General features: G+C 47.7%; 1 protein-coding gene across 3 annotated transcripts; it reads right to left on the reverse strand.

Annotated features, from left to right (window-relative positions):
• Positions 1-27,603, reverse strand: LOC139050510 (cell cycle control protein 50A-like). Of its 3 annotated transcripts, none has more exons than XM_070526976.1 (9): positions 27,478-27,603; positions 21,854-21,987; positions 20,388-20,522; positions 17,977-18,169; positions 17,751-17,861; positions 15,715-15,921; positions 13,795-13,960; positions 11,651-11,823; positions 1-354 (listed from the first exon to the last, which is right to left on the reverse strand). In XM_070526976.1, exons 1-8 carry the CDS (start codon positions 27,512-27,514, stop codon positions 11,682-11,684), a joined length of 1,125 nt encoding a protein of 374 aa, XP_070383077.1. In that variant the 5' UTR covers positions 27,515-27,603; the 3' UTR covers positions 1-354; positions 11,651-11,681. The 3 variants fall into 3 exon arrangements, with proteins under 3 accessions (XP_070383077.1, XP_070383078.1, XP_070383076.1); XM_070526977.1 differs by lacking the exon at positions 1-354 and adding an exon at positions 11,075-11,593 and having other exon boundaries at positions 11,667-11,823; XM_070526975.1 differs by lacking the exon at positions 1-354 and having other exon boundaries at positions 11,609-11,823.

A 27,603-nucleotide genomic window follows, 5' to 3' on the forward strand; every position in this document is an offset into this window, starting at 1 on the left:
ACATGATCAGTTTCGGTTTCTTTTTCACCAAGCTTTATAATTCCAATTATTTTTGGAATGCCCCATTGCCTTGAAGGTTGCAAAGGCAACTCAGGGTTTGCTAACATTGTTGCAAAATGTATCAAGGCTCTTTGTGCGGAGTGGAAATTTGATGAAGTGGCCAGCCTAGGCATGTTTCTTGATCCGCGCTTTATGGCCACAGTTCATCAGGCATCTGGTCAGATGATCTGGCTGAAAAACCTTGTGACAAGGGAGCTCCAGGAAGCCATCGTGGAACACCGCGGGGACACCGCCGTGCCAGCGTCGACTTCGTGTCCACTGGTGGCATCGAGTGTATGGAATGCTTTTGACGATCTAGTGATGAACAAAGAGAAGACACATTTGGCATCTGCCCCTGAGAGGGAAGTCACAGACTACGCGCAAAAGCCTCTTCTGGAAAGGGGCATGAATCCTTGTGAGTGGTGGCAGTCCATTGGCCGCTTCAGGTACCCGCTTTTAAGTGCACTCGCCCGGAAGTACTTGGCGATCCCTGCCACTTCAGTTCCTAGTGAAAGAGTCTTTTCTACCGGTAGAAATGTGACAGTGCATAGAGAGCGTTCACTTTCTGGCCATATTGAGCAGTTAATTTTCCTTCACGACAATCTGTAACAAGCGTTTTACCTGACTGAGGGCATTACCTGAGTCCATTATCTATAATTGAGTACCTCTTTAATTTCAAGCAACCTTGTAAAATGCAATGTTATTTTTAAAAGGGTAATAAAGCTATTGTTACCTCTCTTGCAATTTTTTAATACTACACATGTATTCGATATTCGATTCGATATTCGAAGAGAGTTATTCGCCTTATTCGTATTCGATTCGTAATCGAAAATTTCAATATTGGCACACCCCTAAAAGGAACGTTTTTTTGTTTGGGCCAAGCTACCTTCATGCGTCCTTACGCCGCTCCTGGCCCTGAACAAGCGCTTCGCCTCACTGCTTAACCACGTGACGTTTGCTTGCGCGTGCGTGCTGTCGCCCACCTTCGGAGAAGCGGGAGCACGGTACGTTTTGCCAGGCACGTTCGTTTCAGTCACGCGTGCGGCATGGAAGCGTTGCTAGGCGTTGCACGACGCCGGCGTGCCAGCGTTGCTGGAGCACATCAAGTTTCGCACTGTAATCCACTGCTTCTTTAGATTTAGTAAACAAAACTAAAAAATAGCCTCCACGCTTCTCTATATTAGCTCATCAACTTAGAGATTGTGCGACGATACAACGTTTTTTATTGAATAGTGGTGTTCTGGTGTTCGCCTAAAGCTTTTAAGAGATAATCTCGAACCCAGGCATCGCGGCAACCGCTCCTTACGTGAGGACGGGTGAAGGGAGCTTTCAGAGTATGCTTGCTTCCTCCATCGCTCCTTCGCTGTAAGGAGGCCTCACGTAAAGTTAGGAAGCGCTCGAAGGAAAGGAACGTTTCATTGTTTGGGCCTCAGCCTATAGCCCTTGAAAATATCACTTTTCCGACGAAAAATAAAATGCCTTGAAAGCGCCGGCACTCCGCACATATCAGTTCCCCGGCATGTGTAGAGGCCGTTTAACGCGATAAATAAACGATCAGGCAAAGAATAATTTTCCCCCTAAAATGGAAAAAAACACTCAGCCTATAGCCCATGAAAATATAATTTTTTTGACGAAAAATAAAGAGTCTTGAAAGCACCGGTATTCCGCATATATCAGTTCCACGGCATGTGTATAGGCCGTTTAACGCGATAAATAAACGATCAGGCAAAGAATAATTTTCCCCCCAAAATGGAAAAAACACTCAGCCTATAGCCCATGAAAATATATTTTTATGCGAAGCATATTACGAGGGCTCAACCCAGCTCCTCAGGCGCGGCGGTGACCATGAAATCACGTGACACCGTGACGTCACGACAGAGGAGAAGTGGCTTTGGCTCAACTCTTGCAAGACGGGCTGGCTGGGAATCGAACCAGGGTCTCCGGAGTGTGGGACGGAGACGCTACCACTGAGCCACGAGTTTTTTTTTTTTTCTTTATTGCCGACTTCGACGTTCTAAATCATGGTTTACAAAGGATAAAACATGTGAGCCACACTTCGGTCAACACGGTACTAAAATCTTTTCAACATCGCTAATTCATCAAATACAGAGATCCATTGCGGTGGATCAGGCAGCGCTTTGAAACCGTCTCTCACACACACAACACTCTCAATGAAATTTTCCCGAGTCGGTCGAGCAATAGTGTCTCCGTTTTGGAATTGCAGTCTAGTTTTCCACATTGCGTGGAGGCTCAGGACCATAATAAGGTCATATGGGACATCCTCGGTGTTATCAATCGGTAAGAAGCGTATTCCATATGGGTCTAAGGGTAAGTGTTTTTTCAATGTTCTCTGCAGAACATCCCAGTGGAAAATGGCGTCCCAGCAGTCTAGGAATGCATGTTCTATTGTTTCCGGTTTTTTGCATAATAAGCAGTCGGTGGTCCAGGGGATGAATATACCCTTTTCATGAAGCCAGGTCTTAACGGGAAGTGTGTTTGTGTGTAAATTGAAGAAGAAAGATTTAGCTGACGGCCGTATTGGCATTTTTTTCACTCTCTTTAAGACATCTTGTCCTGGGCCTCCACGGTGTGGAAGACGGTACAAAGGTGCAGGGAACATCGTGTCCACGAGATCTCTGTATAGTTTTTTCCTTGTAACGGTTGACAGGTATAGCTGTGAAAAACGTACATTCAACATCCTATATGACCATACCACTTCACGCAGGTAACCAGTCACAGCTCCTGGCATGTTGTGAACAGTCGAAACAATGAATCCTGGAATTTGTCTACACAGCCGTACCTGTATCACTGTTCGGAGAAACGGATCTTTTTGATCCCGTAAAAACACAAAACGTGACACGACTTGTCGCAGAAACAAATGAGCTAGACCAAGCCCACCTTTCTTGACAGGGAGGAACAAGTTCGTTCGACTCATCCTCTCCCAGGTAGACGCCCAAATAAATGTAGCGAAAACTCGGTGAATTTTTTGTACGCTTACCCTCGCAGCACACAACACATTCATAACGTACCATATCTTAGATACTAAAAAGAGGTTGCAGACAGTGGCTCTAGAAAACATTGACAATTGCTTTCCTCTCCACCCGTCAGCTTTTTCCTTTGCTTTCGAAGCTTGATCGAGCCAGTACGATTCAGGTTCACGGTAACTTCCGAGAGGCACACCCAAGTATTGCGTTGGTAACGACGACCACTTCAATCGACAAAGGGCCTCCGGCGTGTCTTTCCAACTACCATGCCAGAAGCCGTAACTCTTATCCCAGTTTATCTGGGCTCCAGTTGAAACGCAGAACTTTTCAACCACAGTCGTGGCCTCCTTAATGCTGGCTGTGTTTGTGCAGAAAATCGCGATATCGTCGGCATATGCCAAGATTTTTACGTGTGCTGCCTGCAGCCGATAGCCTGCTATGCGCTCGTTATTTCTTATCGCCAAACAGAGTGGTTCGAGATAAGCAGCAAATAGAAGGGGCGACAGCGGGCATCCTTGCCGCACAGACGAACGCACGCGAAAGCTATCGGTGAGCTCGCCATTAACAATAATGCGCGTTGAGCATTCTCTGTACGCCATCGTGACGCCTTCCGTTATGACGTTGCCAACATTCGCATGTTCCAGTATGCAGAACAAAGCCTTGTGCGAGACGAGGTCGAATGCCTTTGCCAAATCGATCTGCATCATCGCGACGTGGTCGCCAATCGCATCGCAACACTCAAGCACACTTCGAGCCACGTGTACATTTGTTGTGATACTGCGGCCTTTAATGCCACAAGTCTGGTGCGGCCCTACCAATGTTTTAATTACACTTTGAAGTCGTTTGGCCAAGGCTTTCGCGAATATTTTATAGTCGACGTTGGCTAGAGTTATCGGGCGATATGACCCTGGCAACAAAAGTTTTTGCTCATCATCACTCTTCGGAATTAGCACGATATATGAGGTTGTGAAAGACAAGGGCAATCTTTTTCGCTCAAACGCTTCACTTATAACTTCGCGAAGAACGCGGGCCAATGCAGACTTGAAGGTTTTATAGAAAGTGGCTCCCAAGCCATCGGGCCCAGGTGCTTTACCGATGGGCAACTCATCTATTGCGCACTCTATCTCACTCAGGCTTATTGGTAGTTCCAGACGTGTCCTAACTTCTTCATCGAGCTTTGGTATCAATGAAATTCTTTTTCGTAGCTATCTTTAAGGTCCCGCGGGTGACCTAATATTGCTTTAAAGTGATCGGCGATCCCTTGTTTGATGTCATTTTTGTCGCGCGTAACGTGATTGCCTTTAGCTAGCTGGCGGATTTCTTTCCGACATGCGTACCTTTTCTCCTCTGATAAGGCTCGTTTCGTTGGAATTTCTCCCGCCCACAACTTCTCAGACCTTGATCTCACAAGCGCTGCTTTATATTTTTCTGTATCTATCCTTTCTAGTTCAGTTTTCACTTTCTTTAATTCGTCAACATACGCACCAGGCTCGAGACTTTCCATGCTGGTAAAAAATTGCAGTTGCTGACGTAGATTTGTTTCTGCTTGTTTCTGCTTGTGTCTAATGACACTGCTTCTTTGAATGGCCAACATTTTGACTCTCTGTTTCAATTCTTCCCATTGAATGGCAAAGCTTACTGGCTTGGCTGAAGTCAGGTTTTCTAGTTCCTTCACTACAGCATCGACAAAAGCATCGTCATGTAACAACTGCGCATTCATTTTCCAAAGATCCCAATTAAAGGTGTGTTTGCTTTGTCGTTTCCCAAACGTGGCAGTTACCAAACAGTGATCGCTGTATGCTACAGCTTGCACATCATATTCACAACATAAGGGCACTAATTCGGCTGACACGTATAATCTATCTAATCGAGCGTGGCTATCACGCTGAAAGTGGGTAAATCGCGGGCGAGTACCGCTGGCAAAAACACTACCCACATCTTCCAGGTCATAATCATGCACCACTGCATTTAGAAATTCGGCACTCTTATCACGAACGCGTGAACATTTTGCTCGGTCTTCGGTATAGCAAACACAGTTAAAATCTCCCAGCAGTATTACGACCTTGGAACAGTTTACGTACGCTTCAAGACGCTCAAAGAAAGATCGACGATCCGTTTCAACATTCGGCGCATAGATACAAATAGCACGATAATCCACATCACGAAAACAAAAATCAGCCACCAAGAGACGCCCAGTTTCACACGAAAACACTGATTGCACAGAAATGCCAAAATGATTTCGTAGGAATATAGCGCAGCCGCCTGATCCACCAACAGCGTGACAAACGCATACATCAAAGTGAGCACGAAAATTGGACGCCATTATGTCTGTTACCTCTTGGCTCTCAATTTTCGTTTCTTGGATTCCCACTATATGTAAGTCATTATCCAAGAAGAGACGACTTAGCTGACATTGCCGCCTTCTTGCACTGAGCCCTCTTACATTTAACGTGGCCACACGTAGCGTTCCTTCAATATTAACCGCCATGGCTACATGGTATAATGGTGCCCATCACAGTTACACAAGGATGAGTGCTCATAAAGGTGCACAGGTAACCACGTCTAATGCCTCTAAAGGAGGCGCAACTCGACCTTCCGGAAAGGGCACTCAAGTGCAACTTGGGCCCCCCCTCCTGGGAAGGTTCTAAAAAACTAGCGATCAGGATGATGGCCATTGCACTCACCAACCCCCCCCTACCCCACTCGAACCTTACAGCACGGAATTACGGAGGCGGTTTACCCGCCTGCCGTGGATCGACCGCAATGTTCGACCGCAGTTTCAAGGTCGACCTCCTTATACCTGGCGCTTTGGGCGGTGGCTCGTCTCCGCCGCTGTCATCCTGTTTCGCCGTCCGGCTAACGGTCTGGTTGTAGGACCGTTTCCCCGTCGTTTGGCTAGTTGGGCCGGTGAGGGTGTCCATGCCTTCAGCTTCGACGAGGCAGGAGGACACCTCCGTCTCAGGTGGGATCTTCTCTTCAGCATTCGGCATGGCCGCGGTGCCCTCTACAGTCGCTTGTTGGTGTCCTGTGGCAATAGCCTGAACGACTTGTTTCTCCTCCTGTTCAAGACGTACCGTCGGCTTTGCCACGACGTCAGCTGCTTCACCCGCCGCGGACGACGTGTCTTCCATGTCCGCCTCGTCCATGAGTAGGGCAGAGTTGTCCTCGTTGCCCACAGGTCCGGTCACGCTGGCATACGTGCGCTCGCACTGACTGTCTTCATGACCGAAACGTCGGCAGGCACCACACCGTGGAATACGGCACTCGCGACGAATGTGGCCCGTGCCGCGGCAGCGTAGGCACAGAGGAGCCCTGCCCGACACAACCACGAGAGCCAGTTCCCCGGCGACGCTCACCTGATGCGGAAGGTCGTCGAGCTTTACGCCCGGCTTCAACTTCAGCGTAACCAGCCTTGTTGTTGAGTTCTTATCAGCCACGCCGTGAACCCGCCAGCGCTCGCGAACGACTTCGGTGACCTTTCCATACGGCGCGAAGGCAAGCCGTACGTCCTCGTCCGGAACGCTGGGCAGCAGCCAATGCACTTTCATGCGTACGTCCTGGTTGGCGGGGTCGATGACGAGACACCGGCCCTTTTTGACCTGCAGCTCTCCAACGCTGACAATCTTTTTCACTGCGTCGCTGTCCTTGAAGGTCACGGCCCATACATGGCTCATACGGTAGGCCCCGAGAGCATCCACTTCCGGCAGGAGCGATAACTGAGCGAGTGCATCGCGAAAATCTTCCACCCGGTATGGGCGGGCCCTGATATCACAGTGTAGAAAAACGATATTCAAAACAAAACGCCCTGTTGGCAAACTAGGCAAAACAACTTGATACTCGTCGTCCGAGGCAGAAAACCTGTTACCGCGGCCCGTCTGGGCCGCTGAAGCCGCTCCTACGGAGCTCATGATTAACACGTCCGTCACGCTCGGTGGCCGGAAGCGACTTCTGAGCCACGAGTACAACGCTTCAAAGCGGTACAAAAGCGCCTCTAGTGAATGCGGTGTTGCCTTAGAAACGCGCTGTTTCTAAGGCGTGCGTCTCTTGCTCAGGCGCACATTTCGTTGCCGCGCCGAACGCTGCTTTGCTCGACGCTCACCGCGTCCAATGCGGGGCGCGTAGTCGCTGCCCTGTAGCCCATTGTCTTACACCCCTTGGCGGGTCGACGGGAACGCTGTCGCGTTCCACTCTTGAAGGCGAAGAAGTAATGCATGAGTTGTTTCTTCGTCTAGCCGAACCAAATATAGCCAAGCAACAGCAGTTCACCAGGCTAAACAGTGGTTCAACAACTAAAATAAAGGCTAGTATGCTTCGCATCCTGGGCTTAACCTTACCTAAGCCACAGCCATTTTTTTTTTGACGAAAAATAAAGAGCCTTGAAAGCGCCGGCACTCCGCACATATCAGTTCCCCGGCATGTGTAGAGGCCGTTTAACGCGATAAATAAACGATCAGGCAAAGAATAATTCACCCCCAAAATGGAAAAAACACTAAGCCTATAGCCCTTGAAAATATCACTTTTCCGACGAAAAATAAAATGCCTTGAAAGCACCGGTACTCCGCATATATCAGTTCCCCGGCATGTGTAGAGGCCGTTTAACGCGATAAATAAACGATCAGGCAAAGAATAATTTTCCCCTTAAAATGGAAAAAACACTCAGCCTATAGCCCATGAAAATATAATTTTTTTGACGAAAAATAAAGAGTCTTGAAAGCACCGGTACTCCGCATATATCAGTTCCCCGGCATGTGTATAGGCCGTTTAACGCGATGAATAAACGATCAGGCAAAGAATAATTTTCCCCCTAAAATGGAAAAAACACTCAGCCTATAGCCCATGCAAATTTAATTTTTTCGACGAAAAATAAAGAGTCTTGAAAGCACTGGTACTCCGCATATACCAGTTCCCCGGCATGTGTATAGGCCGTTTAACGCGATAAATAAACGATCAGGCAAAGAATAATTTTCTCCCTAAAATGGAAAAAACACTCAGCCTATAGCCCATGAAAATATAATTTTTTTGACGAAAAATAAAGAGTCTTGAAAGCACCGGTACTCCGCATATATCAGTTCCCCGGCATGTGTATAGGCCGTTTAACGCGATAAATAAACGATCAGGCAAAGAATAATTTTCCCCCTAAAATGGAAAAAACACTCAGCCTATAGCCCATGAAAATATATTTTTTTCGACGAAAAATAAAATGCCTTGAAAGCGCCGGCACTCCCCACATATCAGTTCCCCGGCATGTGTAGAGGCCGTTTAAGGCGATAAATAAACGATCAGGCAAAGAATAATTTTCCCCTCAAAATGGAAAAAACACTCAGCCTATATATAGCCCATGAAAATATATTTTTTTCGACGAAAAATAAAATGCCTTGAAAGCGCCGGCACTCCGCACATATCAGTTCCCCGGCATGTGTAGAGGCCGTTTAAGGCGATAAATAAACGATCAGGCAAAGAATAATTTTCCCCCCAAAATGGAAAAAACACTCAGCCTATAGCCCATGAAAATATATTTTTTTCGACGAAAAATAAAATGCCTTGAAAGCGCCGGCACTCCGCACATATCAGTTCCCCGGCATGTGTAGAGGCCGTTTAAGGCGATAAATAAACGATCAGGCAAAGAATACTTTTCCCCCCAAAATGGAAAAAAACACTAAGCCTATAGCCCATGAAAATATAAATTTTTCGGCGTAAAATGAAGTGTCTTGAAATCGCCGTTACTCCGCATATATCAGTTATGGGGCATGCGTAGAGGCCGTTTAACGCGATAAATAAACGATCAGGAAAAGAATAATTTTCCCCCCAAAACGCAAAAAAATGGTAAGCATTGATAGCCGATGAAAATACTGGTTTGAGACAGGTTAAAAATCTAAACGAACGGGTTTTGAGTGCCAAAACGGATTTCTTACTATGGTGCACGCCGTAGCGGAGGACTCCGCAAATTGCGACCACCTGGGGTTCTTAGCGTGCACTTTATTCAATGTACACGGGTGTTTCCTCATTTTGCCCCCATTGAAGTGTGGCCGCCGTGGCTGGGATTCGATCCCGCAACCTCGTGCTCTGCAGCCGAATACCATAGCCACTGAGCAACCACGGCGGTTTGTTACAGACGGGTAAAATAAGTTCTCTGGAAGACGCCAGTCCGTCTTGTATCTTACTCCCTACGGAAGCACCCGGACGGCGGTTCCCGCGAAAAGTAAACGAAAAACGACATTTTTTTTGATAAAAAAAAATTACCGACGATTACGTTACTTCCTAATGCGAAATTTGAGCGCAGCAAATAAGCTGTTTCACCTTTTCGATAGATTGAGGCAAAGAAATCGAGCAACACATGTATGCGCTATCACAGAATTTTTTTTTATTTTTCACACGTATTCCTTTAACAAAGATTCCACTAACAGTTCTTGACCGTCATGAAGGAAGCTTTGTGGTCGGAGAAATAGACTTATATATGTTCGACTTGGTACACCAATACTTGATTCTCAAAGACGAGATCTATACAAGTGCCTCGCGAGGTTGTCACAGCCGTGGGACGCGTTACGAGCGAGAGGAACGGGATGTTCTCCCGCATAAGTGTTAGGAAATTGCTGTTTGTCTAACGGCAGCGGCAATTTCGGCTCGGGCGGTGCACATATACAGATCCGCCGCCACCGATCTGGCTCTCTGATTGCCACCGCACTGGGGTTGCATTGGAGGAGGAGCGAATAAAGGAATTAAGTTCGAGCCGGCGCTTTGACAACCGGAGACTCGCAGGAAGAGGGGGGAGGGGGGCGGCGTGTACACCCAGCGGCAAACGATGGGGGCAGAAGCGCGCGCAGCAAGCGGACAACACGATAAAGGGAGGAGGGAAGAGATAGCAGCGACTGACTGATGCCGCTGACGCCGATAGTGAGTCAACCCCAGCTGCGGAGTTGGTTTCAGGGACAACGCCGCCGATGCCGACACAAACAATATGATACCCTCGCTTCCGCAGCGCTAAGAACCAGGTCTAGCCGTGGGAAGGTGGTCACGTATTCGTCGACGTGCCGGGGCCTACGTGAAATAACCGGCGCGTCGGCAACTGAAGAGCACCCTATCCGCCACACAAGAACAGGGGGGGGGGGGGGACCCTTTCCTCCTCTTTCTGCATGGCGGCGACGGTGTTCTATGCAGTCACGTTATCTTGACTCTCTAGCGGCGTCAGCGGCATCCAGCGGTATCAGTCGGTCACTGCTAGCGCTGGGGGGATGAAAGGGGGGCGCAGCTGGTTACGAGGCCGACGACAACGCCGACGCGAAACCCAGGAACGGACGCCAAAGAGTTGCGCTCTAAAAAGGACGAACGGTAAGCCTACAGCCCATGAAAATATTGGTTTCAAACAGGTTAAAAAATTTAAGTATGGTGTTTACGGGCCAAAACCACTTTCTAATTATGAGGCACACCGTAGTGGATGACTGCAGAAATTTCGGCCACCTGGCGTTCTTTTACGTGCACCTAAATCTAGGTACACGAATTTTTCCGCATTTTGCGCCCCTTTGAAATGCAGCCTCCGTGGCCAGGATTCGATCCCGCACCTTCGTGATCTGCAGCCCAACACCATAGCCACTGAGCAACCACGGCGGTTTGTTACAGACGGGTAAAATAAGTTCTCTGGAAAACGCTATTCTGTCTTGTATCTTAGTACTACGCAAGCACCCGGACGGCGGTTCCCGCGAAAAGTAAACGAAAAACGACAAATGTTTTTAAAAAGGACGGACGGTAAGCCTACAGCCCGTGAAAATATTGGTTTCAAACAGGTTAAAAAAGTTAAGTATGCTGTTTTACGTGCCAAAACCAGTTTCTGATTATGAGGCACGCCGTAGTGGAAGACTCCAGAAATTTCGGCCACTTGGGGTTCCTTTACGTGCACCTAAATCTATGTACAAGGGTGCTTCGTCATTTTGTCCCCATCGAAATGTGGCCGCCGTGGCCGGGATTCGATCGCGCAACCTCGTGGTCTGCAGTCCAACACCATAACCACTGAGCAACCACAGCTTTTTTTATCTTTATTTCCTCTTGATAAACATTTTACAAATAACAATGGCAGACAAAATATAGATCAAAATCTCTGACCATTCCGCTAGTTCATATGTCCTAAGATGGCTTAATTTCGGCCAATTGATCAAAAATAGTAATTCATTGCGGAGGATTCGAAATCGATTTCGTGGGTCTCGAATGGCGCGCGTTCGTGCAAAGAAGAGTCAGCCTCGAGAAACTTCCTGCAGCACTCGACCGCATAGTCAATAGGCACGCACGTAAACATTGACTTTACGCCAAAGGGGATCATCACTACGTCATCGTCAATGCAGGCGCTTCTTATTTGCTCAACGAACTGAGCGGAGTATGTGACGAAAGTGGGCGCGAGTCCTGCAAGTGGCCTAAGGATACGGTGCAGGTAGCCGGACAGCTCGTTCCTCTGCCACCGAAAGCACAGTGCGTCTCTTGATGCCTTTCAACCCTCCACGCTCGAGTCGAGCATGCTTTGTTGATAGCGGGACAGCACGGCGGCTCCGAGGGTGCCTCGAGTGTCCAATATGTGGTTGCTTGAGCTATACGAACGCGCACAGTCACGCGGTGTCAGGCACAGAGGTTCCGTGGCAACGTACCGCATCGCCGACGTACCAGGGGGCGCCGTCGTCAGCGGACGCTCGCCTTGCTCGGCGGCTGCCCGGCGGCGCTGCCTGAGCGGGTCTGGGGCAGCGGCAGCAGCGACGGCTTTCGCGCTCTCCACACGTGCCGCTTCTCGCAGAAGTCCGAGGTCTGGGGCATCGGGTACTTGCTGCAAAGCGACGGTGGCGGCAAACATTAACCAGAGGACCAGGTCATAGATCGCCAAGCTTTGCACTCGCTCGAGGTAGCAGCCACTGCTATCGCAAGTAAGAGTTTGCGCGACTAGGCATCTTGGAGGCACATATGACGCGCACTAGGCTTCACGAACCAATGTTTGTGTTGGTTCGTGACAGGGTTACACCGCGGTTTCTTTTAACTTGAGCCAAGGACTAAAAACAAAGATACCGTTTTTACCGGTGGTTGTAACCCATGCCTGAGGTTAATTTTGTTCTTTTTTTCTTTTAATCCTTTGTTCGCACGAGGCACGGCTCAGAGCGCTACAGTACAATAGCGCATGAGCACAGGGCGTTTCTTTTTTACATTTCGCGGGCTTTCTTTAAATGCCAGGAAAAAAAGCAACACACATGACGTACGTTACCACAACAAAATGGGTTGGTTGGTTCTGAAACCCCTTCTGCAACGTAAGGAAATGCAGTTGACCCTTAATAATATTTTTGTGCAATTAGTTAATAAATATTTTAATAATTTTTAAAATTTTTTATTATTAGTTAATAATATTTTTGTCAATATTAGTTAACTAATTAGGCGGTATAATAAACAAACGTTCTTAGGAGTGCCACATGAAGGAAAACAATAGGTCGTTGGTTTCACCCAACTAAAGTCTGCCGCCTTTCGTTATCACCTCCGCTCAGGTTATGTGAAACAACCGCTATAGTAACCGTATACATCTAATGACGGGTCCGGCAAGCTCTAATGCGGTGAAGCGGTGACTTAACGATGCGTAGCGTTGTACCGGTGTCAAACGGCCACTTACGATCGCGATGGAGCCCGCTTTCAAGGACGTAATTCTCGACCTCGATTGGCTCTCTCTTGTAGTCTGCGCAAAGGAGCCAATCGTGCTCCCGAGAATTTCGATCCGAATCGGGCTCGATCGCCATCGAATGTGCGCCGTGCGACACCCGTATAAGAAACGTCTTGAAACATATTCCAGCGCAAACAGACGACCACAAGAAAGAAGACACGTACACACAAGCGCTGGTGTTTACGTGTCTCCCTTCTCGTGGTCATCTGTTTGCGCTATGTACGTGTCTTCCTTCTTGTGGTCGTCTGTTTGCGCCATAGAGTTTCTCACTATAACACCTAGAGGGTAATCTGGCGTCACCATCTATGGGAGTTTCTTCAGGGGCACTGCCGTCATGGGAATGACGGTATATGTGTCTGCGAGGCTTGTGTTGGCTGGTGTTGTAAGAGGCTTCGTCTAAAACGCAGATATGGGTACATAAATAACGCGTACCTAAAGTGAAATCTTCATAGAAGGTTTCCATTTACGCATATTACATCTTTACTCACCTACAATGCATGACCAAGCGAACAAAAGCAAGAACAGACGACAAACTGTTTCAAAGCGAGCGCGAACCTTGTCGTCTGTCCTCCAACTTTAGCGGCCCGCTGATACTTTTTGCGTAACATATAATCGTACACGCAATAACACGTTCTCATAGTTAAACAAAACATGTTTTCGTGTAATAATAAAGCTAAAACAGCTTATCACGTGCTGTTTTAGTAGAAAATGAATCATTGTGACAGACGGAACGGTGCTTGCCAAGCGCGCCTTCAAGGTGTCCTGACTCTCCGCGAACGATGCCAATCTGAAGTCACAATATACCGGCATTACCCATGCATACCACAGCGCAGCAGCGCCAGATTTCCCTCTAGGTAATGTCGTGAGAAACTCAATGGTTTGCGCTATGTACGTGTCTCCCTTCTGGTGGTCGTCTGTTTGCGCTATGCTATGTACGTGTCTCCCTTCTGGTGGACGTCTGTTTGCGCTATGCTACGTATGTACGTGTCTCCTTTCTTGTGGTCGTCTGTTCGCGCTGTTATACCCACATGTTTCAAGATGAACCAACTCGCCCGAAAAGAAGTATTGATAAGAGACGTCGTCGTCGCGGCTACTCACATGCCGCCGAATCTGCGGTTGATGGCGATGAACGCGAGGCCTAGCGCCACGCACAGGCACCCGACGCAGACGTAGGCGATCGCGATGAACGGGTTGCGCGACCCCATCCACGACGCGTTGGACAGGATCAGCCGCTTGGTGCCGCCGAACACGGTCACCGGGTACCCTAGCCCATGAGTTCAGGAAAGCGTCGAGAGCATATCGCCGGAAAAAATATCGAGTTGTGGCTCAGACTGTATCCCTGGTGCTATCATCATTGAACCAAACTCTGGATATTTTACCCGGAGGCTTTATTTAAGCCAATCGGGGAAGTAAAAGTATAGTCGGATCCACGAACATGTTGGAATCTCTGTGAAGCAAACGTTTCTTCGAGCAATTGATAAAATGCTGTAAAACTTTCTTCGAAAAGGCGCTTAGAACGAGGGACGATGTGAAGAAGGGACACTTGCAGAATAGACGCGCCGGCTGCTACACTGTAAAATAAGTAACACCCCTAAAAGGGAAAAAAAGTTTAAATCAATCTATTACTTACACCTTTACACCCCTTTTGGGTGTAAGGGCGGGAGTTATAGACCTGATGTACACCCCTATTTAATTTTAAGAGAGTAATTTCTTGAAATGTAAAAAAGAAGTGCAAATAGGTCTATTATTCACACTCTCACGCCCTTTTTAGGTATAAAGGTATGAGTTATAGACTGATGTACACCCTTCTTCAATTTTAAGGGCGTAGTTTTCTAAGTGTACTGAACATATCTACTGAAAAAAACAAAGGACAGGTACAAAACTAGCATACAAAACAATGCGCCGGCGCCTCACGGGTATACTCTTCACTTCCTCTACCTTATACACTATATTAACGTGAAGTGGTATGTACTCGGCCAGTATGCTACTATTGTGAGCTACACAACTGTATTCGACGCATATGGGTATGTTTATTATCATCATATGCAAAGTGGGATCTCACGAAACGTTTCAAAAAATTAAATTCTGGAGGTTTGCGTTTCAGAACCACGATCTGATTGGGAGGCACGCCGCAGCAGTGGACTAGGGATACTTTTTGACCACTTGGAGACCTTTTACGTGCACCAAGTGCACGGAACAGGGACGTTTTTTGGCTTTCGCCCCCATCGAAACGCGGCCTCCGTGGCCAGGATTTGATCCCGCGACCTGGTACATGGAAACGAAATTTTGGTGTTTATGCACAGCAGAAGTCCCACAGCTTTACAGTCATGCAGTGTTTGAGACACTACTCCGTTCCTAAGACATTGCGGAAATGCAAAAAAGCAGTTCAAACAGATACGCACTGCCAGACGTTGAAACGGAGATGTCACGAGGATGATGTTTGTCGCGTGGCGTAATTATGCGGAGAGGTAGGTTTGTGCAGATAGAGGTGAACTGAATGTAAAATAAAAACAGTGGTGAGGTGGGCGACTATTGAGCCGCTTCGTTCCTGCGTCTTTGGCCCAACATAACCTAGCAGGGCGTTTCCGTACGCATCGAACGTTTAATGGGGCACACAACGACAGCTCTTTGACAAGCACGCGAGTAAAGAACAATCGTCGTAAAGCAAAGCCGGCTCCGTAGTGCCAGGGCCTGTCGCCTACGCGTTACCACCCCACTTACAGCCAACCCTACCCGGGAGGACTGGCACGCTGCCCTGCTTGGCTGCTCAGACCTACGGGCCCAAAAGGCCCTAGTTGAGCGCGCTCAGGCGGCGGCCATACCGCCACTGGGGTCCCGTACTATAGGGACTCCACCTGGTGTTTGTTAGGGGCGGCCCCTCCAGGGTCGACCCGCGCATACCTCCTTGCACTCTTTGTACGACCACTAAACGTTTTTCACCACCACCATCGCGTTACCAGACGCTGCAGCGAAAGCCAAACACACTGGCTCCGAGTGAAGACATCAGCGAAAGGATACGGTAGTGCACCTCGAGGTAGTACTCCCCTCGAGGCATCACCTGAGCGAACTCGCCCATGCTGGCGATGCGACCGTACAGCTTTCGCAGCGACGGAAGCGCCGCGGTACGCATCCACACGATGAACGCCTCGTTCTGCAGGCCTCCGGGCAGCTGGTCCACGGGCAGCGGCCAGTTTATCGGCTTGACCGTGCCAGACAGATTCTTGACTGCGCAAGGAGCGATTGATGCCCCTTAGCCTCGAAAAAAAAAAACACTTCGCAAGATTTTCCACGTTTATTCTATTGCCTTTTCATCGACAACTCGCGCAGAAGGTTCAGGCTGTCAAGAAAATTAACTGTGGCAGAAGCGAGCCAAGGTCCATTCGATTCAATACCTTTATGTTTTTCCTTTACGTCAAGGGAAAGGAGCATTCATTAACATTTGCTAGAATTAGTAGTTAGACGAGGTGACTGCTCCTTCGACACAATGGCAACGGGCATGACAGGTATATAGCCACAATGAATAATGACAGGCTGGTGAAGAGGTACAATAAATGAAAAACAATTACTCTAACGTAAAGCTATTAGACGCAGCTTTTTATGCCTGAAAATAAGGCAAACAAAAAGAATGCAGCCCACGCACAATATACATTACATTAGACGTCTGGCATCAGAGGACTGTTAAGAAAGCCTGCGGGAAAAAAAAACCGAAGAAACAGCGCACTTTCCACTGAACACAGTAATCACAAAGATGTCTCGCAGAACGTTTACCGGTATCGTTGCTACAGACAGTACAAAGCTGCCCGTTTGACGGCTTGGCCATGGCCAAGTATTTTTGTCTACATCGGAAACTACAAATGTCTCAAAATAGCCACCTTTATAAGAACAGCTATCAACATCCTATTGAGTGGTATTGCGAACTTGTAGAAGCAAGAAGCAAGCTAGGAATCCGCATTAAGCAGTTGTCAATTGGCCAGTTTGTTCGTGTGCGACAAGTACCTGCATGTGCGCGGCAAACCCCTTCAAAGGACTCCGTATTGACATTGCATTGCGCTTAATTGAGGAGCCTAGAACAACACGCTTATTCTCAAACGACACTCCTGCGATATATGGAAGTGTGAAACATGGGCATGTCGCAGTTGCCAGCTGTACGACCACGCGATAGCCACAATGATATGGACAGCACACCTCGGGTTCATGTGTATCTTTATGTATTCATGTATCGAGATAATGAACTGTCTAACCCTTTCTGTATCGCAGGAAATGAAACGTGTACCAGATGCTTGCAATAAATGAGGCCTCACGACAATTACACTTGTCAGCGGTCGAGCTAGGGTTAACAACGAAACAGAAGAATATACAAGACTTCCTTGCATCTGCTGCTACATTGTTGTGCGCGCATAAATTCATGTTGAGAGACGCTGATTTTCCGTAGGCTTTTATGCGACGCATATTACTAGAGCTTAACCCAGCTCCTCAGGCGCGGCGGTGTCGCCTTCAATACCACGTGACACCGTGACGTCACGACAGAGGAGAAACGGGGCTCCAACTCGCGCCGTCGCTCGCGGCGTCGCGGCGGTATGTAAGCAGCTGCGCTTGCCTCTGCTAGACACTCACGAGGTGAGATGCCTCCTGGAGACAGAGCTGCTCGTTGGAATGAGAAGCGAAGGTTGCGGCGTGCTACAGAGACTACTGTTTCTAGGTGGCTTTGCTACGGCGCAGCGACTACGCGCCCCGCATCGGACGCGGTGAGCGTCGAACAACGCAGCGTTCGGCGCGACAACGAAATGTGCGCCTGAGCAAGCGCCGCACGCCTGAGCCGACGCCGACGACGCCGGCTTTTCTGCGACACGAGCTCCTTAACGCTGTCGCGTTAAAATAAAGGCTAGTATGCTTCGCATCCTGGGCTTAACCTTAGCTAAGCCACAGCCATTTTTTTTTCGCATGTAAGTGCATCGCGTTTCCTCGCTCCTAAAGCACGAGTCCTTGCGTCAGCAAGAGTGAGTAAAAAAAGCTGCCTTTTCAAAAAAAAAAGGAAAAAAAGCCGGAAGGCTTACTTATCGGGTTTTTGAACTTCCGTTCGCGGTCCGAGGGCCAGGAGATGTTGTCGGTGGAGATCTCGACATCCCGGTAGTTGGATCCCGCTTTGTACCTGAGCTTGAACGTGTCTGCGAAAAGCGCGCGAAAAAAAATCGTCGTCGTTTTGAATGTGCGAAGTGTTGCCGTTTCAAAAAGCGGGGCCGCTCGCCCCCATTTTCTTTTCGCCCAGGGTTATCCTCTCACCGTTGAAGAGGCTGTTCGCGATGGCGCCGCAGGGGAAGATGGTGTAGCCGGTCTTGGGGTCCACGTCGTACGGCTTGCACACGTAGCGCGCGCTGTGTGGGAAGCCCAGCAGCTGCTTCTCGTCCCGCGATTGGACGTAGAAGCGGAAGTTCTGGTAGTAGCTGGTCAGGCCGTAGTACACGTTCACCGTTTGCTGCGCAGCACAGGAAACGGGCAGGTAGTGACGGCGGATCCGGATCATGAGACGGAAATAATCAGAAGAATAAGAATGGGCTGGGGTGCGTTTGGCAGGCGTTCTCAGATCATGAACAGCAGGTTGCCATTATCGCTCAAGAGAAAAGTATATAATAGCTGTGTCTTGCCAGTACTCACCTGCGGGGCAGAAACCTGGAGGCTTACGAAAAGAGTTCTACTCAAATTGAGGACGACGCAACGAGCTATGGAAAGAAGAATGATAGGTGTAACGTTAAGGAATAAGAAAAGAGCAGATTGGGTGAGGGAACAAACGCGACTTAATGACATCTTAGTTGAAATTAAGAAAAAGAAATGGGCATGGGCAGGACATGTAATGAGGAGGGAAGATAACCGATGGTCATTAAGGGTTACGGACTGGATTCCAAGGGAAGGGAAGCGTAGCAGGGGGCGGCAGAAAGTTAGGTGGGCGGATGAGATTAAGAAGTTTGCAGGGACAGCATGACCACAATTAGTACATGACCGGGGTTGTTGGAGAAATATGGGAGAGGCCTTTTCCCTGCAGTGGGCGTAACCAGGCTGATGATGATGATGACAGGAAACGGACAACGAGGGGCCTAAGTACGTCTACTAGTCTCGTAGTGCGAAGAGCGATACCAAAGGAGATCCATTTCGTGGGCATAACCAGCGAGATTACTTTTATGCGTCAGTCTTGCGGTTTGAAAGTACTCAGCATTTGCGCATACTTTTTTGACAAGACACGGTTTAACTTACTCCCACCGTTTCGCCAGGCTGATGAGCATCGTATTGCCAGTCGATGGGTCCCTTCTACGAAAAGGTGCAGTCGAAAAAAAAAAAAGACGTTCCTATTGTAGCGACAAAATGTTGTGTTGTATTTCATAACGTACAGCTTTACACTCGACAGAAAATGCTGATGCATCGATATATATTTGTACGAAAATCTGTCAGGCTGGCGTTAGAACAAGGTCGAGTCTCTTATAGCGGCAGTAGTTTCCTTCGTGAGAACGATGTTTCCTTGTTACGATGGAGCGAGCTCTTGTCGCGACCGCAGAAATAATTGTCTTCGCCACAATACGATAAGCATGAACTAGAATTTTTGTTTTTTTCCTGGACTCTTCTTCGCAGTCGTATTGAACCGGTTGGACATGTGTAGGTGATTAGAACCTCTGCCGTGAAAGTCAATGAAGTGTCATCTTAAGCAGCAGGCATAATACGACGGGGTGCCCGAACGACGTACGACATGTCTAAAAATATTGTGACGGGGATGAGGCTAGGCAAATCAAAAGAGAAAATTAATTTAGGTAATATATGCAGTGAGAAGCGGTGGAACAGCGACCAAATGAGCGCTTCTTCGATCCCCGTCTTCATCTACTTGCTTGAGTCTTCTGCAATACACGGCAATGAATTGTAACAATAAGATGCCTGCTTTAGCTGTCGAAACTTATTAGAGACTCATTGTAACCTGTTGAGAATTTATTAGAACCTTGTTGATACGTGTTAAAATCAGTCGAAAACTCCACGCCGCAAAATGATGCGAATGAATAGCACAATCACACTAACTTGAAAACATGTCTGAAACTTAAAGTAATCTGCTTAAGACTTGTTGTAACCAGTTGAGAACTAGTTGGGACCTTGAAAGCATATTTAGCGCCAGCAAACAAGGACGGGAGGGAGACGACAACACAAGCGCATTGTGTTGTCGTCTCCCTTCCGTCCTGGTTTGCTGGCGCTAAATATGCTTTCAATTTACCAACACGCCCAACAAATGGCAATAGTTGGGACCTGTTGGAAACTTATTTTGACCTGCTTGAAGTTTGTTGGAATCTCTTAAAGGCTTCCCTCCATTTTGTTCTTCATCTCTCTTTCTTTCATATAGAATTACTGAAACTTGATACTTGTTGAAACTACTGAAATACTTTGCTGCACCACAAGAAAGTATGAACAAACCAGCCCAGCAAATGTAACCTTAAAATTATGTGGAACTTATTGGAACCTGCTTGGAACTTCCTGGAAGCTTTCATAAATTAAAAACATTGTGATTGAAGCTTATTAGCACTTCTTCTTACACTAGTGGAATTTTGAAACTTGTTGGGACTTGTTTCACACTTCTCGAATGCGATTTCTTGCTTTCTCGAATGACACGCGGAATGACAGCACGTGTTCGTTTTGGCTTTACGTTCAAGCTGGTCGCCACTCACATGGAAGTCTTCTGGGAGCGTGATGATTTCGTAGCACACGCAGCTCTTGGTCGGCTCCTTGGCGATCACCGAGGCGCAAGTCTTATTGGTGTTCACCTGCCGGCACTCGGTGTAGTCGAACTGGTACTCCTGCAGCTGCGCCCAAGCGTGCCGTGTGCAACATACGTGAGGCGATTGCTAGAAGACGCTTGGAGCCTGGATACACTCATTACGCGGCTGCTTGAAAGAGCTCGCGTGATACGCTGTATTAACGAGGGAAAAAAATTATCCGCTGGTCTGTGCACACCATTATTAAACTGCCACATCGAGACCGTCATTTCTCCAATTTCTTCCAACATGTCTTTGCACGTTCCCGATGCCCTAATTTTCAAAAGCAACCAATAAAATTGCTTTGATACGCACAAATAAATTTAGCCTACGCATTGTCTACAGACTTACTGCAGGCTTACTTGCCTTCTTGATTACTTGTCTTGATCGGTATACTGTGTACGAACAAAGGTTGTTAAGCAAACCATTTCCTTCCATTCCATGTATTTGCCTTACATGAAATGACTGACTCGCCATTCCGACCCTGCGAAAGTCGTTGTCCGGTGAAGCTGTTGACAACAGCTGCTGAGACGGGTATGCAATGCTTTACTGCTTTAGAGTAATGGTAGTTAATGTGGTATGATGGTAGTAATGGGAGTAATGGTGATCTTGGTAGCATGCCCCCGCTGGTCATATTGCCGTTTGTTCTCCCTTTCCATTTCCTCACATTCACGCTGCTCCTCGGGAGTCCTAACCATGCGTTGTCTATATAGGTGCTGCAACAACAATGAACTCAATTGCTAGGCTAGTTATTTTATATATGAAAGGCTAGTGACGTCATTACCCATGTCGCAAGGTGTCGTCGACGCGGTAGCTTGTGCAACAGTAATTTTTACCGCGAAACGTATGCGGGGAACGCTACATGCTTCACATTGTTATCATGTTGCGCCTTATCATTGATGCTGTGGTTTAGGTGCTTGCTTTTGCTTCTCCTGTATTCAAACAAATGCGGCGCTCTATGTTGTATGCGTGATACCAAAGTACTTGTATACTTTTCGCTTCAATCACGGTAGGCTTCTCTAATTGCTGAAGGATTTTTTTCTTTATGGACACGGCGCGAAAGATCTAGAGCAACTACAGGTTGACAGCCTCGCCATAAAACAAATTGCTTGCTACAGACATTCGGTGACTGTTATTGATACTATTCGAAAAAAGTGGACGCTTATATGTCGGCAGGATGTCGAAAGGCGATATATAGATTTTTTTCAGAAACATGTAAACGTCAGCAGATTTTCCACAGAATGACTAAGAAGTTGTGAGGACACGGAAGCGTGAAGCTCGGACGTCTTTAGCCTCGGCCCTCCGAACTGCAGCCTTGTCCTGACACCTAGTGGGCGCGGCGCGAAACAGAGGCGTTTCGTCCGAACTCGCTCGCTCACCCGACTCGTGGTCAGGAACACGGCCACACCGATCGGCACGAAGATGAACCCGGCCAGCAGGAAAGGCACTGCCGCGTTGCCGGCGTTTAACACTGGCGACCAGCCGGGGAGCTTCTGCTGCCAGAAGGGGCGGTCTGCGCATGCGCACATCACACATGAATTTGAGGCCGCGCACAAGATGCTGCTTCATTGGTTCAAAGCCTTATCGATACGCGTCGCATGTGGTTACCTAATGGCGTTTTTCACTGGTCGATCTGGAGCAACCGCCTGAATCCTCGAGCGAGCGCTCGGCTTTCACCAATCCGAGTCTGCCAGTGGAGCGCACGAACGCTCCGCGGGAGATCACACAGGAAGTCTGCGTGCACGTGACACAAACCGGTTCCGCAAACCAGCGCCTCCTCTGCCCAACACAATGTTGTGCGTACCGACCGGGTACCGATTTCGCTTGAAGACGGAAGTGACGCCTTGTGACGCGTTCTATTTCCGCCCGAATCCGCGTCTCGGCGGCGGAGCAAGTGAGAGCGATCCGGCGCGGAGCGAGTTGATCCGAAACGACCAGTGGAACGCGCGAACCCGCTCCAGATCGACCAGTGAAATTCGGATTCGTTGCCGCGGAGCAAAAAATCCTGCTCCGAATCGACCAGTGAAAAACGCCATAAGAGTTTTTAGAGCGCAGCTCTTAGGCGCCCATTCCTGCGGCGAGAGTCGGCGTAACCGAACGAAAGAGCACAGCGAAAGATGAAAGAGCGAACGTGGAGAGGGAGACGAAAAGACGCGAGCCGCGAAGACCAATGAGAGCGTCCCATTCAGTGACGTGCGCGCGGGTAACTGGGGACGTATTCTGAAACGTTCGCCGCGGCGAACTTTTCGCACTGGCCACGCCTCCGCCGTAGCGGCGCGCGCTGAATGGCTGCTTTGACAAAACCGGAAATTGAGGTCGCGCAAGTGAATTTCCGGTTTTGTCAAAGCAGCCATTCAGCGCGCGCCGCAACGGCGGAGGCGTGGCCAGTGCGAAAAGTTCGCCGCGGCGAACGTTTCAGAATACGTCCCCTGGTGTCATGCGAACCCGCCTGATGCGTACTCGCATCTGGTCTCAGCCAGACCACTAGTTTCGTAGTGTCGTCTGCTCGCGTCAGCTCTTACTCGCGCGTGTATGGTTTGCTTGGCTTGGTCTCGTTGGCGATTGCTTCGATTGTCATGGTTTGGGATTGTCTTGTAATCTTAATGTATGCGCGATACGCATAGTGTAGCACTTTCCGGAAGCCACGCGGCACCCGCGATTACACTGGAACCTTCGACGAGTCATGCATAGAAACCGACACACTCGACCCGAAGATCAGATATTCGACGATTGCCCACACTGTTACGTGCCTCTCTCCAATTCTTTGCCTCACTATATCGCGAAATGAAAGCAGGCACAGAGCTCCTCTCAAATTTTGCATTAGCGAGTATCGTAATAGGCGGCCAATTTTTTTGGATATTGTTAATATATATGCTGTTGGGCTAGCCGGCGGATTTTCGAAAGCTGGGACGTATAATTAGGTGAAATAAAATACAATGCATTGAAAGAAAGATATAGAACAGTGCGCTCCGTCTTGTTTGTTTCTTCTCGACTTTTGCTTTTTTTTATGTCTCAGCATTGAATACTGAAAATGTGTGCTAGTGTGTGTCTTCTTATTAGGCATCTAGACCATAGATTGCGCCTGACTATGCCCAACCTTTCTGTTGTAGCTTATGTTGTGCGTCCTCGGGCTTAGCATTGCTAAAGCCCCTCCACAGTACTTCCGCTAAAAAGCGTATGCCACTACGCCACTACGGCGTAGTGGCGTAGTGGCATACGCCTGGCGAATGGCGATTAACATTCTTGGACTATTTCAGCAACTGTCTGTCCGTCCGTCCGTCCGTCCGTCCGCCTGTACGTTTGTCTGTTTGATGTCGGTCACTCTGTCTCAGACAGACTGACCGACATCAAACATCCACTTTAACGCACCTTAATCCTCCTCCATTCACTTTATTCCTTATTAACCAACCATAATCCACCTTAATCCTTCTTAATACACATGAATAACATTCATCTATCCAATACACCCCAGTACACCTTAATCAAATCCATTATCAATAATTAACTTTGCTAATTATTATTATTATATTATACGTGGCTGGACATGCTTTGGTTCGCTTCTGGCCTTCTTTGGGTCACATTATATTTTCTGTACCTCACAACGCGACCTTCAAACATTCAGATCGAAGGGTTTCGCCTTAAAAAAAGTAAACTCCATCCATCTAGCGTCCCAAAACTTCACTGCTGGTTTTGGTGGATGCCGTAGTAAAGGTCTGCGGAAAGTTTTTGACCACATAGGGTTCTTTAAAATGAAGTTAAGTGTAAACTTACGAATTGTTTCTTCATAATAACTTTATTGAACTACGGCCTCGCAGCAGGGACTCAAACCAGAGACATCGGGATCAGCAGCATAACGCCACAGCTTCTCACAGCCACCGCGCCGCTCAAGCAGCAGAGTCGAACGGAGAGATCGACCTTAAAGGTCTTTGAAACAAACCGGCCCTTTGTTTCGAATAATCATGTCCTGGGTGACCCAAACAGTTCATAGATGAAGAATGAAATAACAGTAACAGGTTCTCCAACGGTTAAAAAGAAAGACAAAGAAGGCCGTTGGGCAAAAAGGCTCTTGTTGCGCGCACTCAAAGCATGTATAGACGTGCAATAGCGCTTTGACATTTCTGACACAGAAGCATGCTTGCAGAAGCTAGTCGAAGTTGACGTTTACTAAAGGCGGGCTTTGAGAGATTAGGAACGCTCCAGAAGGCGTCAATAGTTAGTGTTATGACCTTCTGCAAGTTCGACAGCAGTCAAAGCAAGCCGGTTCGAAATACCGACAGCGACTTACCAAACGAAGAAAAGCACCGTACATTTAATCTTTATTTGCATAATCTTTTCCCTAGCCGCCCGCAGTCTGACCCAACTGTTCTCCTTCTATCGGTGACCTTTTGTAGAGTGCAGAGACTATATTGATGAATTTTGTATGCCACTTCTTAACTTTTACTTGTCAGTGTGTTTTCAGTGTTGTGAAAGCATTATTTTTTTACCCAGACGCATTTTGCCTATGACTCCGCGAACTCTGCTGTAAAATTTAAAACGTCCTTGTGTCACCACTGTAAAGTATTTTAATTACGTGGCAATATGTAAGGAATGTGCCGATTCCAGCACAGTGCAGAATGTAGAAGTGTTAGGTAGGGTAAAAGGCAGTGATCAAAGGTTGGTGGGGTCTAGGTTTCCGCTTCATTCGAAGTGAAAAAGTGTGAAACTGGCTAACCTAGACGCTGTAAGGGCAAAAGCAGACGAATTCGGGTTGGTGCTCGCAAACAAATATGCAACTTTAAAACAGGAAGCTGAAAATAACATAGAGGTAGCCAAATAAACATTAACTAGGCTGACTTCAGAAGCAGCAATTGAAGTGGGAACCAATAGGTAAGCTGCCTCAAGTAACAAAGAACCTAATAAAGAAAGGACAAAGCATGAAAATGTAACTCAAGTGATCAGTTACAATTCGCTGAACTGTCAAAACTGATCAAGGAGAAGTAAGGGATATTCGAAATTGTAATGTGGGGAAAATTGAGCAAGCAGCAAAAAACGGCAGGAGCATGAAATGAGCGGGAAAGCTTGGCACAGGACACGATTTATGCAGCGAAAGGTAAGCAGGCCAATGTATTCAGCAATTTAGTGGCTATAGTAAAAGCAGCTGAATAAGTTGATACTGACCTGTACAGTATACCCAGAGCAGCCATGCTACCTTCATTCGAAGCAGAGATGAATAGGTTACAGAGGCTCCTTATATAACTAGCGATTAAGTTTGAATTGCCTTGCAAGGCATGTGACGGGGAAAAGCGGCAGGAGAAGAAGCAATAGCAATTTAATCAAAGATGGAGGAGGTATGCTTGAAAACCTTGCGGCCCTTCATATGCGATGCCTCACCACTTCAAGTGCACCAGAGAGCTGGAAGTATGCCAACATTATACCAATTCAGTACAAAGGAGACGTTTAATGATTAAAGAAGTTTAGGCCCATTAACTTGCTTCCAGTATGGTACAAAGTATTCACCAAGATAATTACCAATGGAATCAGTGCAGCATTTATATCAACAAAAAGAAAAGACTGACTTCAGGAAGGAACATTCTACGATGGATCTCATCCATATCATCAGTCACGTAATTGAGAAATCTGCGGATTACAATCAACCTATATTAACGGCTTTCATAGATTATGAAAAGGCATTTGATGCAGTAGCGATACCAGCAGTCATGAAGGCATTTTGAATGAAGGAGTACAGGAGGCGTACCTGAATATCTTAGAAAATATCTACGAGAATTCCACAGCTACCTTGGTTCTCCACAACAAAAGCAGAAAATTGCCTATCGAGAAAAGGGTCAGGCAAGGCGACACAATCTCTTAAATGATATTCACGGCATGCTTAGAATTTTTCAAGCTATTAGCCTGGAAAGGCTTAGGAGTCGGGATCAATGGCAAATATCTGAGCAATATCTGAGCAACCTGAGAGACTGGGCCCCAGCTCGCAGAATCGATGGTGGAGGCTAAGCCACACCATCAGCCGAACCAAGGCGCAGCCAAGGGTATTGCTTTCGCAATCTTCCAGGCTTAACCAAGCTAAGCCTTCAGCCAATTTTTTTTTCTATCAGCTCTCCTCTTGGATGACGACTGACACCGAAATTTCAAGTTCGGAATTTGAAAGTTTGAAAAGGCAAGCTTTCTTTGCCTCTTCCTTCAACATTTCCACTGCTGATGCTGCTGTCTTGCACGCCAAGTAAGAGGGGGGGGGGAGGTTAGAGCGTGTTTAAAGACGGGAGGAGAGTGGCAGAGAGGAAAATCGACGCGAAAAACTCGTTTAGACGTTTCAATCACGTTGCCTGTGCACAATGTTCTCTGGAGCTGCCAGGGCGTTGCCACATTAGCACCTTGACAGCTTGCAAAAGCATTGCAAAAGCTGCAGCGCTTACCCTTCTACTAACGGGCAACTTTCCAGATGGGTGGTAAATGGAATGGTAGATAAATTTTAGGGAGAACAGGCGGAGAATGTGTAGAACCGAAGTAATAGCGGGCTTAGCGGAACAAGGGAATTTAAAGGCGAATGCGCAGAACGCTAAACGACCCATAGCGTTGAACGTACGCACGCTGTTTCTCATATTCTCACCATCTTTGCATGCTTTGCGAAGTTTAAGTGTTCCATCTAGCAATTTTGGCAGAAAATTCTGTGTGCTCTAGCTATATAACTGCATAGGGGCTGCCTTACGGAAATGGAGCACCAAGGAATCTAAGTGCGGCTGAGCTAGGCTGCTTTATTAGCTGACGTAAGGCGGCATATCGCAATGAAGGCTCCGTCGTGTAAGAAGGCCTTAGGGCGGAATGAAGCACTAAGGCAGCGTTTAGTGGAGGATTTCTTGACGCTTCATTACCCTAACGCAGCCCTGAAACCCTATATTTTCTACACTTGGTGACCTGCGCTGGTCCGACTTCGGACGTAGACAACAAGCAGATTAGGACAAGTTGCGCCCATCGTCAGACGCTAGAGGTGGGCGTCGTCCGCGCTCACCGATGGGCCTGTGGCTCTTCTGCTGTGGGTTGCTCATCGCTCGGCGAAGAAGTCCGGAATGGCAACGGCAAGAGCTTCTTCTTGATCTTCCTCTTCTTCGAGAACGGGCAGAGCGTGCGCAAAGCG

The sequence above is a fragment of the Dermacentor albipictus genome, chromosome 10 (assembly GCF_038994185.2).
Source record: "Dermacentor albipictus isolate Rhodes 1998 colony chromosome 10, USDA_Dalb.pri_finalv2, whole genome shotgun sequence".
NCBI lineage: Eukaryota > Metazoa > Arthropoda > Arachnida > Ixodida > Ixodidae > Dermacentor > Dermacentor albipictus.

Excerpts from the sequence above, each read along its gene's own strand:
- LOC139050510 (XM_070526976.1), bottom strand. The coding sequence starts at position 27,514 with ATGAGCAACCCACAGCAGAAGAGCCACAGGCCCATCG. Across the intron at positions 20,523-21,853 it reads TGTTCCTGACCACGAGTCGG|CTGCAGGAGTACCAGTTCGA; the intron begins GTGAGCGAGCGA and ends GCTTGGGCGCAG. Across the intron at positions 18,170-20,387 it reads CGCTCCCAGAAGACTTCCAT|CAAACGGTGAACGTGTACTA; the intron begins GTGAGTGGCGAC and ends TGTGCTGCGCAG.